The sequence below is a fragment of the Pempheris klunzingeri genome, chromosome 17 (assembly GCF_042242105.1).
Source record: "Pempheris klunzingeri isolate RE-2024b chromosome 17, fPemKlu1.hap1, whole genome shotgun sequence".
Classification (NCBI taxonomy): Eukaryota; Metazoa; Chordata; class Actinopteri; order Acropomatiformes; family Pempheridae; genus Pempheris; species Pempheris klunzingeri.
In genome coordinates this window covers 18,170,691-18,186,172 of record NC_092028.1, presented here as the reverse complement: position 1 = coordinate 18,186,172, position 15,482 = coordinate 18,170,691, and the positions used below count along the sequence as shown (strand labels likewise).

The 15,482-nt window shown below is 40.9% G+C and overlaps 1 protein-coding gene across 1 annotated transcript; it reads left to right on the top strand.

Annotated features, from left to right (window-relative positions):
- Positions 1-5,849: 5,849 nt before the first annotated feature.
- Positions 5,850-14,236, top strand: LOC139217301 (transmembrane protein 235). Its single transcript, XM_070848626.1, has 4 exons — positions 5,850-6,021; positions 6,996-7,073; positions 8,616-8,753; positions 13,992-14,236. The coding sequence occupies exons 1-4, from the start codon at positions 5,850-5,852 to the stop codon at positions 14,234-14,236; spliced, it is 633 nt and encodes a 210-aa protein (XP_070704727.1).
- Positions 14,237-15,482: the final 1,246 nt, after the last annotated feature.

Sequence of the window (15,482 nt, the reverse complement as noted above, 5' to 3'; positions counted from 1 at the left end):
TTTTTTTTTTTTCTGAGAGTTTCAGTTGTCTCTCTGAAACTGAAACACACACACACACACACACACACACAAAACTTTCTAAGCCCAACACTTTTTACACTGACACTTTGCCTCCTCTTGTTTAATTCTATAATTACTCTGGCAAAAGCTTTATTTGAGAATCACAGCCCATAACTGCCTGCTCACCAGCCCGATGATTACACACTACTCACTGAACTGAATATGCTTTCACAGATCACTTGCCTTTAAAGCATTTTAATTGTGCTGTGTCTACTATGAGAGGAGATTTTATTTTATCACAGATTTTATCATTTGCAAACAAAATGTAAAAGAACTCAATACAATATTTTCAGTTAGAGGGGCCACCCTGTCTGACCCGAGTTTCTTCTCCTGTTTGTCTGTATTAGAACCAGAAAACTGTGGTGAGAATAGATGACTAGAGGTAAATACGCATTACAGACACTATTCTCTTCCTCTGTGTGGTGTACTGCAACACTGGCTAGGTTTGCCTTCATGCAGCCAGGGCTGTTCTGGTTAAACAATACCAAAATGAGTTTTTTTGATGACCACCAAGGAGGTTAAAAAAGGCAAACACTAGACAGCAATCTAATTCTGACTTCCTTTGGATTAAAGGCAAAATGTGCTTGTTTGAAAAGATTGGCTAGACACACAAATCTTTCATGCAAATCACTTTTAAATTCAGCCAAACTCCTTCACGCATCATGCAGTTGCACTGTGGAAGTAGACTGTTTTTTATGTCTCTCAAAATGACATCTTCTCAGAGTGAGATGGGAAGAGTCAAAGCGTAGAAACCAAAATTTCAATTCATTTTATGGATTTTTCCATGTCAAATCCAAGTGCCACAATGCAACTCAAGCACTGGCAGTTCATTTAGATATTCTGGTATATTATACAAGCAGCGGCTAATTTCACCTCAAGGCTACAGAGATCTAGTAAGCCGTTTTAACACTACCAAGTCCTGAGTACCAAACGAAACTGACTCAATCATTCACTCGGACACCTCAGTGGCCACAGAAAGCTTTCTACACCTTTTTTTTCTCAGTACCGGAAACACTGATGGCGAAGACCACAGCAATCTTTAAATCTGGAAATTAAACTGGGCAAGTCGTTCTGCAGGATCCGTTGGCAAAAGCCAGATTAGCAAACAAACAAAACCTTTAGCCCTCAGATATCCCCAATCTCCGTCAGGTGGATACTCTCGGTAAATCACTTCTGTTTGCTCGTTATCTAATGTTGCTGGCCAAATCTAAAGAAGCATTACAAAAACAGCTGCATTTTACAGATATTGTGCCTCAGAGCTGGGGCTTGGCAGTGAATCTGGAAAAGGGCAAGACCGTTGTTCCAGAAATGTCAGCAAAATACAAATAGAGTTTTACTGGGATCCACTGAGATTGAACATACACATAACATATCTATATAAGGAAAACAAATTACATTTATGAGCCGATCAATATATATAGCGATCAACACCTACATATACCAACCTGAACATGGCAATGAATATTCATATCATCACTGCATCAGTGTTTTTATATATTAGTGTTGTGTGGGGACATCATGACAAAACACACAGCTGACTGAAAGCTTGCAAACAGAAATTGTTAAGAACAGAGCTGGGAGTCCTCAGAGACATGAGAGACAGCTGATGCAGAGCTGAAACAAACCAATTCCCATTTTCTAATTGGGAAAGACAAAAAAGAGCAATAAAATCCTACAGACACCTTAAAGCCAATGAGCCCAGCTCTAACCATTACAAAGAAACATACAGAAGAAAATGGAGACAAGTCCTTCCAGTGAGTGTGGTGTGTCATGAGGCTCTGGACCAACAAAATTGTATCCAGAGAGAAAGAAAAATACACCAAACACCTTAAACTACGATGCCATTTAACACTGACCAGCTAATACTGAGGCAGATTACCTGGAAAGACACAAGTGGCCAGATAAACCTGGCAACCCAGAGTTAGTTTCCAGGGTAAAGAGAGGAACACTGAGAAAGAGCTGGTTCTGTTATTAGAACCATGAAGAGGTTACATTTCTGCTTTTCCTACCCTCTGATGCCCGGTTGGTTCATTACGCTGCTCTCCCATTTTCAGACCGTCTTCCACAGCTTGGATATAACGTGGCTCAGTCAATTTCTTCTTTTCTTCATTTTTGTAATGAATCTGCAAAAACAGAACAGATTTAGTGAGCTACAAAATGCGTCGCAGCATAATTTGCTTGAGAATTTTGTAATGTTAGCGACGCTTCACTGAAAGCCACTGTTGTAACACAACATGCAAACAGAGGCTCAGATAATACCAGCATACATGACAAAACTCTAACAACATGTCTACCAGTTTGACCACACCATATATGGGCATTTGTAATATGTGTATGGAACTGGAAATGAATGTGTGGCTGGATGATTTCAGTTGCAGAAATAAGAGATTTTCACTTTGGCAGCTATAGCAGCTCATGATATATCACAATAAGGAATTACTATTATTAGTTAGCCACAACGATTATGAATCTGTTAATACATCAGCATGAATTCTCCTGCTTGTTAGATTTATGGTGCAGATTCCCTCGGGTCTCCAGTGTCTTGCTGTTTGGTTCCATCTCCAAGAGTCTTATGACGCATGCTGATGATATTGAAAGCGCTGGTCGAAGTATCAAGAATTGAAGACCGAGGATGATTAAACCATAATGCATTTCACGACACCTTCAGGGGCTGCATAGAATGCTTGTGAGTGCCGCCTTTGGCCCTTGAGCCGCACTTTGAGCATCACTGTTCTCGGTGAAAAACACATCTAGAGCACTTCAGAAGATTAAATAATTAACTAACCCACCATGGCCATTCTCTGCTGCTTTCTGCCCATCGCGGCAGCTGAGCAATTCTAAACAGTTTGCAAATAAGAGTTCACAGATGCAGGGAGGCCTATATATTTGGAATTGTTGTGTAAATTTTCTTAGTAAAAGTAAAATCGCTGCATTTGTAGTACAGCGATTGTATCTCTAATATGTAGCGGATGCTGGCGATCAGGCAATCTGTTTGATTATTAATTACCTCTGCTGTTAATGTATGCAACAATCAAAGCCCAATGAAAACAACACGTGTTCCTTGAGATAGTGCAACACATTGGTAGATAATGAATACTGCTTTTTTTTTTTTTTTTTTTTAAATAAAGCTTGTGTTGTGTGCAACAAAATGAATAAAAATAATATAAACCCACCATTGTGTTTATGAGACATCAATCTCTGGTTAAACAACATCAGGAGCTGAAATTATGTTTGAATTAAACACATAACGATCAATCACAATTAAGTGGTCTTATCCCTTTTTAATCTGTCATCCATATTTTAACTTCGTGATAATTAATCTATAGATAGATAGATTAATCAATAGATACATTAAAAAAAAAAAAGAAGAATTTAAAAGCACAGACAGCATTGATCTGATAAAGGCTGTCTATGAATTAGATTATATCTACAGAAATTTAGTAATCAATCCTATTTCAAAGCATGGTTTAGTTATTGCAGTTTGGAACTGACCTCCACGTCACAGCAGACGCATCTGCAGAAAAATAACTGAAAGACAATTAAGCTTCAAAACAGACTAAACACATTCTGATACCTCGGAGAACTGCAGCGATCAAGAACTTCATTTCCCACATTTGACAGATTCATTGTTCCCTTGCTCCTCGATGTCTGATGTAAATGTATAAAGCGCAGCCTCTTTCTCAAAATGGCCATCGTCAGGTGCAGAACGCGTCATACCAGAAGTAATTTTTGTCTACCAGTCTCTGACTAACACAGCCAGCCTGTATGGAGACAGCTTGGTTATGTCTGTCTGTAGCTACACTTTTAGGGAAGGAGAGTGGAAAACCGTGATTTATGTACGACAGTTCTGAAGTAGATACTTGGTTATTTTATTTTCCACATGACTAACTGTGCTGAGCAGAGAACTGGTTCGTTTTAAAGTTTGAAGTTAATTTATTATTAGATTAGTCTTCGGAAATTTGACCTGCATCTCACAATCATCACTGTTTCACACAAATAAACAAAATATGCAACCAAGGCACCACTTTTAACCAGCCAACAAGTACTACAAAGATAATATAATACTAATATACCACATCAGGCATTGTGAATAAGTGACTGCAGTGCAGACAGTTAAGTCACGCTTCAATTTTACTCAAACTGGAAAAAAAAATTTGCCCACGAATAGCAAATACAGGTACAGGTTACATGCTGGAATCTCCTGCTCATATTTCCTTTCACATCAAAAGACTGCCCATATATTTCTGCAAAGTGAAATGTCAAAAACACAGCTGCAGCAGGACTGTCTCGCAAACACACAGAACGAGCAAAAACCTGCAGCAGTCTGCAAGAGAGCTTGTTAGATTTATTTCCCAGTGAGACCACAACACCCAACATACTTCAAGGTATCATGGAACGGTGGCCGAGCCAGAGACAAGACTTCAGTCCTTCTGAGAATTTGTGGCAGGAGAAGAAAATTGCTTTTCAGTCAAGGTTCCCATGGCACTTGAGTGAGCTTGGCCAGTTTTACAGTGAAGAATGGGGAGAAAAATGTGTCCCACTGTGTAAGGCTGATAGACAGACCCACACTATAGATCCACACAGTCCAGGTTGTTAAATGTTGCCAATGGTGCCTCTATTAGCCTTCTATTATGTGAATGCATCTAGTTGCATTTAATATTTATCTGTTTGCGATGATTTATTTGCATTCTGACAATAAAATTCCTTGTTTTTTCGTGGGTAAGTAACACAAAAGCTTAACGTCATCAGCGTGGGTTCAGATGTACCAACCTCAGAGATCAGATAGTTCAGCATCACTGCGCCTCTGCACACTTTCACCTCACTGTTCCTCATAAGAAAATTACTGTGTTATTCCTCTTTTCAACTGTTTACGTAAACGACGTCCACCACGATTTACAAAGCTACCAAAGCAACACAAGGAGCCGCCCTTTCATTTCAAACTCAGGTGTGCTGGATTGTAGGTGCAAGGTTGGGTGCCTGATCACAAAGTACAGGAGGGTGTAACAGCTACATTTGATGTTCACAGAGGTTCTTTAAGTTGCTCCGAGCTTTATAGCATGTAGAAATAACTCACATTCTCGCCATCATGTAAGTGAGAAAGTAAGAAAGGTAAAAAAGTGGTGGGGTCAGTAGAGTTATCGTACAGGCATCTGGACTGATTTACACTTAGAGTCAAATAGATTAGTGATGTGTCGGTCGCGAACGATCCGGTTCTTAGAGCCGGCTCCTGATCCAGAGCCGATTTGTTTGTTGTTTGTTGTTGAGAGACAAGGTGAGAAACATGAGCGACAGAAATTCCCGTCACTAAAATAGATCCCATGTAACGAAACTGTGGACGGATCACCAGAAATCAATTTAAAGCACCTCGACAACATCCCTCGAGTCTGGCTTTTATTTTGGAATTCCCTCCCCGGAAGTGTGTTATCTTATTCTCTTAACTTGACTCTCTGTGGATCAAACCTGGAGCGCTGCTGCCGCTGTCAGTCCAGACCAGTGTGACACTGTGCACAGCTGGTGCCAAGACAGGCGCATCTCTCTGCTCTCATTTGTCTGTTTTTTTCCTGAAACTTATCTGGAATCGCTTCATGGAATCTGTTTTTTTTTTTTTTTTCTCAGTTTCCACCATAAACTACATGTTTAGGACCGTGGGAGCCATGGAGAAACAGCTCCTCACAGGGATGGATCGAGCTGGAGAGCTTTTACGCATCGCACATCTTGGAGCGTCGCTGCAGTGTTGAAAAATCTGAACACTTCACAGGTTATTTGGGTAACGGACTGTAGCCTTTACAATGAGGTACGGATTGGTGGTCCTCACTGCTGGGTTTACATGTCTGCTCAGTTTTAGCCTCCTTGTTGTGGCCATTGGGACTGATTACTGGTACATCATCGATGTGAATAAACCCAGCCACACAGGTGCAGATGACCTGAGTTCACACTCTGGACTGTGGAGAATTAATGAAGGTATGTCTGCTCAACTCAGGCCTGGATGTGTGCTGTGTTAGAGTCCGATGTTAGTATGAGCTTTGATTCAGAGGGTTCAATAATAACTTTATCTCATCGTGGGGGCATCTTTTTATCGTGTGGCATCAACACTGTTGTGCAATCTGACTTTGCTCATACATTGTTCATGGATCTCCCGGTCTCTGGTGTTGCTGTCTTACTGTGGTTTTTGTCAGCAGCAGCGGCACAAGCACATTTGCCTCGATTTATTCCACATCACTCCACTCTGAGGGCGACAGAGAACTAAAATAAAGCGCACACAGTGAATCTTAGTTTTGTGCCACTGATGCTCAGAAGAGGTGACATTCCGGTGCTTTTAACTTGGAGAAATAAATGACAGAGACAGCTGTGTGCTGAGTTATTAACTTACATCCAGTGAGTATAATGAACCCCAGAGGAATCACAGATATATTGTAATAGACCCATAATCTAATATCCTGTCTAAGTAATAACTGTAGCAACTGCAATCCTCCACATCTGCATGAGCCGCTGCTGGCAGCTGCAGGCGAACATGCAGGAGGCTGCAGAGAGATTCTAAAGGACACACCTGCAATATCTGCTCACTGGCCGCTCAGCTTGAGCTCCAATTTGCTGGTGGTGCCATCCACCATTTGCACAGTAAAAGCCAAATAATGACACACCATCATGTTTGAGGCTCTTTGAGATGTGCTCACCTGTCACACTGGCAAAAGTGGAACATGCACATGACATTGGTGAAAAAACTGTCAGGATATCAGAGACATCAGAGACATCGTCAGTAGCTCTCATTGACTGAGTCATGCAGTGCATTCTATTTCTGCATGTGTCTGTCACTATTTGTGCAGCTCTAGGATGAAAAATGCCATTGTTTGGTCTCCAGTAGGAATTTTTTGCAAAGTCTTACAGCTCTGTCCACACATCCTGTCATGTATGACCTTTTCCCTTGACATTTTCAGGAGCAAACAGGAGCTCAGTCATCCCTTCTTTCACAGCAAATATGTCCAGCCTGTCAGAGTCAGAGAGGCACCGTCTCGGTGAGTGGCTTTGTTTACCAGTTGATACAGGGGGTGATAATAATGTGGATTTAAAAGTCAGTGGATCTTGACAAAAGTAATTTACAGTTGCCTGTTGAAGAAATTACATTGACAGGGAACAGTTTGTTCAAGAAGAACGATCGATCCCTGCACACACGTATTGCCTCCGCATTGATTTATTAAACAAGGCTCAGCGCTTCTCAAGACAAATCACTCATAAAGTGTCACACTACTTAAGTACAGCCCATATTTCATGATAGTCCAGAGCTGTGTCAGTGTTGTGTCCGTGATCATGAATGTCATGAATTATTTCATTATTAATGAGCACATTTTCAGATGAATGGTGTTATGTTTATAAGACACAGCCTGGATTAACAGGATACAAATATCACATTGGGGTTGTATAAATATACAAAATATGATAGATAACAAAACCCATTTTTAGGAGGACGTGTCCACCCGAAAAAGAACAGAAAAACAAAAACAACCAAACCAAAACAAGAGGTGAAAAAAGTCCATTACTGCATAAAGTTTATACCATAATAGAAAAAGACTATTTCTATACTGGCAGTAAGTTGGATTGTATCAAAGAACATTTCACAGGAGACCCTGAGCTCCAGGTCCTCATTCATTCCCAATGGTGTCAGAGTGTCAAATTCAGTAATCAGGTCTGCTTCAGGTTTCAGGAAGGTTTCCTTTAGGTTAGTGTCCTTTTTCCGGACGGGCATGTCCCTCTGAAAATGGGTTTTGGTATCTATATATTTTGTGTATTTATACATGTATGAATTTGAAGCTGCAGGACCCCATGTGGTATTTGCATGCTGTTAATTTGGGCTGTGTCTAATTAACTGAGCTGTCATATGGGAACATGGACACACCTCCAACACTGCTGTGGACCATTATGTAATTATGGGCTGTATTTAAGTATTGTGTCACTTCATGATTAATATGTCTTGAGAATTGTCCTTTCGACAGATTCTTTTTTTAATAAATCAGTGCAGAAGTGATGAGCACGTGTGGGAATTTACCTTTTTTTCTCTTGAACTGTTTTTTTTTGGGAGATCTGAATCCCTTCACCACAAAAGAGATACAGCAAGTGGTGTGTGTGCTCCCTTCTACTCAGCAAAGAACAGTTTGCTGTCAAATTCAGAAGCCAAACAACAAGCAAACGTGATTGCAAAGGATCTTGTGTTTTCCAAAACAGCCACTCTGACAACGAAACGCAACAATGAGTTGTTCATTTTTGCTGAGGCTATTTAATAGCAAGTCCCACACTCCTTCAAGTTGCTTTATGCACCCCACGGACAGTAGAAATGAAAAGAAATGGCCCCCTGGATGGGAGACATCAATCTGAAAATCTCAGCTGCTCTTGCAAATGGTTGTACTCAGCAGGTCTTTAAAATCCAACTGACATGTAGCTCAGGCACTGTAAGTAGCATTGTCCTTTAAAATCTTTAGACACAGTAACCATTGTGTGTTTCTAAGTGCGTGTGTGTGTGTGTGTGTGTGTGTGTGTGTGTGTGTGTGTGTGTGTGTTTTCAGGCTTGCACAGGGTGGTGGTCATCCTGTTGCCCCTCAGCCTGGTCCTGCTGGTGTTTGGCTGGATTTTTGGGCTCGTCAGTTCGTTGGCCAGCAGTCCCAACTTGCTGGCTGGATCAGCATCCTACTTCCTCTTCTGCAGTAAGTCCACACAGGACCTTTACTGTTTCTCCTGTAGCAATTATGTGCGCGTTGCGTGTAGGCTGGTCTGAAGCGAATGCTTTGCTCAGTTATGTCAGAAAAAAGTGTGTGGGCAGAAAGTCATTCACATATAGGTGCCACTGTGTGTGTGTGTGTGTGTGTGTGTGTTAACTACACAGGAAAACCTTGAAAATTCAAGTTCATCCACTCTCTTGTCATTTGTGGCCCAAGGCAACTTCTAAAATCTCATTTTAGCCTTCTTAGATATTAGCAGTATAATGGAGCAGACTGAGGGCCATTGAGGAAACAGTGATTAGTGTTGGGTAAATTTGATATTTTGCAGTTGACTGGAGAATACTGTTATCAGTAGGATCCACTGCTACATTTGAAATATCTCTGTGGGAGCATTCAACCTCCCATTCAAATGAACTGTCGAGTCACACTGTTATTAGACATTCACACAATTATCGCAGCACTGTGAGAGAGACGGGCATGCTGCTCTGAGAAGAAGGACTCCTATATGCTAAATTTGAGTTTTGACTTCCTTTTCCCAACACTACTGAGGACAGTGATTTCTTAGCACAGCACAAGCTAGCTCCTGATTAGCCTGAACATGATTGTAGACACCAATCTGCCAAATACTGCCACCATAGATATGGACATAATTAACAGTGTTGGTCACAGCATGTGGAGTGATTGCTGATGATGAAGAGCTTGTCCTTGACTGAGCCACGCGTCCCTCTGCAATCATCACTAGGTTCTTTTTCTGTTTCTGTTTTTCAAAGTGTATCCTTATCAAATATCAACAAAATTGTATAGTATATTATATGTATAGTATATTGTGGCCTTTTTCACAGAATTCTGTCCCAATAATTATGGACAGTCAAATCATAAACAAACATCTTCCTAAACTACTGAACAGTTTTTTAGCCTTGTTAAAAGGCGGCTCTATAGATGGCAACGTCCACTTTGGTCCAGACAGAAATATCTCAACACCTTTTTGATGGATTGCCATGAGCTGAACATTCCTGATGGCGACAAGCTGAATCTTCCTGATTTTTTTTCCTCTAGCGCCACCATGAGCTGGCTTAATAACGGGGGTTTCCATGAACCTTAGTACACACATCCATGTTCCCCTCAGAATTTACTGTAAACACTTTGGTGAGCAGGCTAAAGCTGCTCAAAAATATAAATGAATGTCCAAAACCCTCTGTGATGGCACAGGGGAGTCCTCTTTGTGCAGAAATGGATTGTATTTGTATAATGCACGTCTGGTCTTTTCGACCCCTCAAATCATTTCATCATGACAGGCGCATTCACGCATTCACACACCATTCACACACCATTCACACACCATTCACACATCGATGGCAGGCTGCTAAGTCATCAATCAAACTAACCATTCAAACACACCAGGTGGATGACCGCTCTACCTCCACAGATGCCCGAGGATTGTTCTATACATTAGAGCGGCCTGACATGCAGCTGCCTTAAATAGCATTATAGGGCCACACTTCCATCAGCAACACAGGAACAGGGAGATTGCTTTTTTTTCCTTTACTGTGACGGGAACAGCTGTTGAGCAGTCACACGAAATACAAAATCCATCAAAGAGTGCACTGTCCAAAATCAAAGGAAAAGAGCTGAATCGCAATTTGGGCATGGCTGAGGGTGAATGCATGAATCCGTCACAGTAATAGAAGGTCTTATTATACACACCACCATCTCTGCTGACAGGCCCAGGCTCTCGTCCCCCACAGAAGAGTTAATTTCATGCTTTGGAACAAATGTTCTATTCACATCTCTACATCAAAAGACCTGCAAGCTTGTCCACTCTCAAAACCACCGCTGATATTAGGTCAACGGAAATTGGGTAATGGACTTCAGTGTATTGTTTTGCTGATTTTTCCCCCTTAACCTAACCCTTCTTATTAACCTCTGAACATGCCAACATACCCTGGATTTTCAAGAGGTTACTACATTTCTGAGTTTGAAACTTTAGTATGAGAGCTAGAGACGTATATCCAAACACAAGCTTTATGTTGAGCTGCATGTTTTTGAAATCCCACTCTTAACACTCACATCACGCCCTGCAACAGTGATGAGCTGGTCTCTTTAGACTTTGGATGCGCCTCCGTCAATACGAGATCTGGCAAAACTGACATTTCCATCATGGACAGTTTTGACTGCAATTCAAGGTTGTTTTTAAAAGCTACCTTCACTCCATAAAATGGTGCTGGTAAAGCAGACTGTGTTCGTGAGTACTTGTACCAATCAGTGTGGGTATTTTCTCCAACTTTTACCAGCCTAATTATCACTAATTTAACATGTTTACCCTAAGTCCATATGAAAATGATTTGTAGGCCCTGCACGAAAGGGACTTTCTTTCTGTCTTTCTTTCTTTCTATGCAAATGATATACCACCTCAATGACATGATCAGTAATTAACACAGCTTAATTGAATCAGACGATTTTGCCATGTGGAGTTGCTCTGCATTCCCTGGTGCCACACTAAAGGTCAGTCTAAATTGTGCATGTAAATGTGACTCATCTGTATTTAAGGTGACACTCTGCCCACCTCTGCAGTAATTGTTGTTTCAGGGTCATTCTCATATTGTGCATACTGCCCTCTTTCTGCACACTCTGTAAGCTAATGTTACACACACGCATACAACAGTCACGTTTTGCAGTTGCTGTGAGGACATTTCCATCGCAGGTTCATCCAAAACAACCGCTGGGTCGTCATTTTCCACAGGAGAACATGAGGATTGTGGTGTAGGTTTTTGCAGCCAACAACAGGATAATTTGTGTGCTTTGCTCGCATCTACAACATCGTATTACCAGAGCTACCACTGGCAAGATGACAACAATAGCGGATAACAAGGAGGATTCAGGTTAGTCAGTCAAATCTGAACAGAGCGTTGTCACAAACATTTACTGAAAGATGCAGCAGGAGAAAGAGAGAGAGGATGATCTTTTCTCATAGTTTGGGGGTCTCTAGACACCCACTAAAAAGTGCATTTTGTATAATATGTCCCCTTTGGGTCTTTATTATCTAATTATCTAATTCATTGAGTTATGTCCAGACTGTTATATAGGTAAAGACTGATTTGGTAATTAGTGCATTATTACCTTAATGACTTCACTGTAAACTGGTCAAGTGTAATCCATCATTGTGATTATGGTGTGTGATTAACCCTGTAATGCCTGATCCCAGAAATAATGGAACCTTTATTTGGCCCTTTCACAAAATTTGAAAAAAAAATTATTTGCATATAGGTTTTTCCATTTGTATCGTAAATGATACATTGGGCATTACATGCAGTTCTGGCGATACAGCAAAAACATCAGCCTCTTTAGGCCTCTTTCTTCTTTTCTCTTTTACTATGAACAGTGGTAAGCATGAAAACAGCAGTTAAGGCTGTAAAGAACATTGGCCTCTTATTTTTTTCAAACTGCTACCTTTTCTAGTAACTTTTTCTTGTATTATGAACAGTAGTAGGCATGAAAACAGCAGTTCAGGCAATATAACAAGAACATCGGCCTCTTATCTTTTTCAAACTGCTACCTTTTCCAGTAACTTTCTTTTATTGTGACAAGTGGTAATCATGGAAACAGCAGTTAAGGTGATAACAAGAACAGTGACTGTTTTCAGTGACTTTTTCTTTTATTATGCACAGTTCCTGTTCTTGTTCAGGCAGAGATGGACGTTGCATTTTCCACAGCGCACATGGGAAAAGTGTCCTGTGCAGTGCTTGCACCTTTGTTGTTTGTTTTCCCAGGATGGGAAGTGGTTGACCATATCCCTCCTCACATCCGGAGGCACACTGGTCGATCGCCACCTCCTCTGTGGTGGTGGTGTTGGTGATTGTGCTGGTGGGGAGTGTGGTGGAGGGGATACTGGTGGAGAAGAGAGTGGTCTGCCAACCCTGACTTTTGCTTTTCCTGCGCTTACCAGGGAAAAGCCAACTGATGCCTGAAATCTTCTCAGTGGCATGGTGTTTTTTTCTAGGTGCAGTGCCTTCAGGTCTCGTCGGTACAGGGACCAAACATTGATGAGTGCCACTGTGACACTATGCCACCAGATATACAAGTACCATCTTCTGGTTTTGAAGCTGTATTTGTACAGGGCAGACAGCATATCCAAAAGATCCACACCCCCCATGAATCTGTTATAGGTTTCACATGGTCTTGGGGAGTGATGCCAACAAAAGAGGACACCAGGTTGACGGGTTTGTTGTCACACCACCTTACAACTATCACATTGTTTTGGTTGACTCTGTAATCCATGGACCCTCTTCCCTGTTTCCTCAGGTCTTTTTCATCCTTCATGCTGCAGTTGGGTACCCTGTTCATCCTGATGGTGCCAATGTAGTATATCCCTCTCTGCCGCAGGTGTTCTAACAGTGGGAGTGATGTAAAATAGTTGTCTGCGAATACTTTGTGGTTCTTCCCTGCAGGAAGGGTTGATGTCAATTTGAGAACAACATCTCCACTCACACTAACCTCAGACCTTTCCTTGTCTGGATCTGTTGCCCCTTGACAAACATCAAAGTCATACAGGAAACCACTCTGTCCTGCACGTCCCCACATTTTGAATCCCCATTTCTAAAGTAAGAAATATAGGTTTATCAATTTGAGTGCAATTATCTGTTGTAAATATAACATTTCAATCTGTAATTTGTGTAATTGATTGATAAAAACATTTTTATGATACACAATCTTCAATATAATGCATATTGCACCAAGAAAAGAAAGATAATGACAATTGAGGGATTTACTACCAAGTATCAAATTTAACACAAGTTTTATACACAATTTTACTACATACTAAAATGCAAAAAATATGTAATTATAACTTGCTTCAACAGATTAAGTGTTAAGTCTTGATCCAGTGAGTTGGGAACTATCTGAAGGTGTCCATCTTGGATTGTCCCATGTACTGTGTTTGAATTGTTGTAGTGATAAAGGTATCCACCAGGGGGTGGAAGACAAGTATCAGATTGGGTACAAGAGGGTTTTGAGTGAAGTTTTTACCATAAGGTGATGCAATAGGTCTCAGAAATGCTTGTATCAAATTTGATGCATTTGGCATTATAGCAACTCAAGGGCCTCATGCCGAGAGAATCCATTCAAGCCTCAAGATGGATCCATGTTTCCATGTTACAGGCACAAGGGAACGTGTAAAAATCTGGACAGTTTTGTTTTTCCAGTGGTGCCATCTGTGTGTTTCATCAGGTCTCTTTACCCTGACTGGGCTCAGCGTCTACATCAAATACTCCAACCAGGCCATGGAGGAGTTCCAGCAAGTTGTGTCCCCGGAGAACCTCGCCTATGTGGATGTGTCCTTCGGCTGGTCGTTGGCCATAGCCTGGCTCTCCTACAGCCTTGAGGTGGCCACTGGCCTGCTGCTCATGCTAGCTGCCAGAATAACTCAGATGAAGGGACACTATGACTCTGGTGTTGCCATTGCCATGTTGTAGATTGATGCGTTTTTGAGTTTAAAAGCCCATTTGAAGAGTATTGTAAAACCATCGAACAGGCAAAGTGCGAAGGTGGCAAAATAGAGATCCAAGCTTGCTTTACATGACCGCAGCCACAGACTGGATGGATGGATGAATAAGAGACGCTGTTGAACATCTGTTGTCATTGTATATTTTCACTGGCTTCTTGTGATGCCTGCTACCTCTTTTCCTTTTTTCCTCTGAATGTGGCCACACAGGAACAGCACAGTATATAATTGCAGTATATTTATATATTTTTTCTTGAATGTGAATGTGAATTTCTTGTGTGTTTTTCAGTAATTTCAGCCTTGTGTTCCAATATTCCAGCTGTATAGTAACCGCCGTATAACTTATACAATTCTATAAGAGCAATTTACAGAGAAAATAATTTTCTATGTCCCAGATGCAAAGTCACTGTTGTGCAATATGAACACAGGCACAATGAGAAGTTATGGGACCATTTCCTTTTTGACACATGCTATATGAGCATCTCCTCTACTCCTGTATGTTACACTGTATTTAGATATAATTCATGTAAATGGTTTAGAGTATTTCATGTGAAAACATTGCTGATTCTGCGGCAGAAACGCACCAGACTTTAGCACACACTCAAAACTGGAATGGTTTCTGATATTTTGTAATAGAATAGCTCCTGCATTGTTGATCTCTGTGCTAGAGAAACCTGCATTTCACAGCTTTTGAAAAGAAGTTTACATTTGGACATTTTAGATGTTTGGGCAATGTAGTCTGCTGACTGCGACTTTTAGAGAAACATCGAAAACGACAGTCTGTGCCCCCGGCTTACAAAGTTTACCCCTGTATTCACTCTACTGGTAAAAGCATTAATCATGGAAACAAGGCTGAAGATAAGTGCACTCTTGGGGATCATGCAAGGTGTTCAGCCATCTAGAGAATGTGCATGTGTTGTTGGGCTTTACAGTTGTTAACAGCTTTATATTGTAATAGTCTGTGCTATCCATTTGTAAAAATGAGACTTCTCCTCTCTGTATACTGGAAGTTAAAAAAGAAAAGTTGTAATGCTGTAAAGTTTATCGTATTGTTTCCTTGTCACAAGCTTTACAAACCTTGCACATGCTTAACTTTGAGAATACATACTGTATGAAGGCAACAGAAAATTGTCACATGTTTTCACATGACAGTGACATGCTATAAATAAATTGCAATAACACCACAAAAGACACTGTGTCTTGTAGCTACTGGAATA

Bases quoted from the DNA above. Each gene is read 5' to 3' on its own strand.
- LOC139217301 (XM_070848626.1), top strand. From the start codon at position 5,850: ATGAGGTACGGATTGGTGGTCCTCACTGCTGGGTTTACATGTCTGCTC. The intron at 7,074-8,615 runs GTGAGTGGCTTT...GTGTGTTTTCAG, and splicing joins GTCAGAGAGGCACCGTCTCG to GCTTGCACAGGGTGGTGGTC. The intron at 8,754-13,991 runs GTAAGTCCACAC...GTGTTTCATCAG, and splicing joins ATCCTACTTCCTCTTCTGCA to GTCTCTTTACCCTGACTGGG.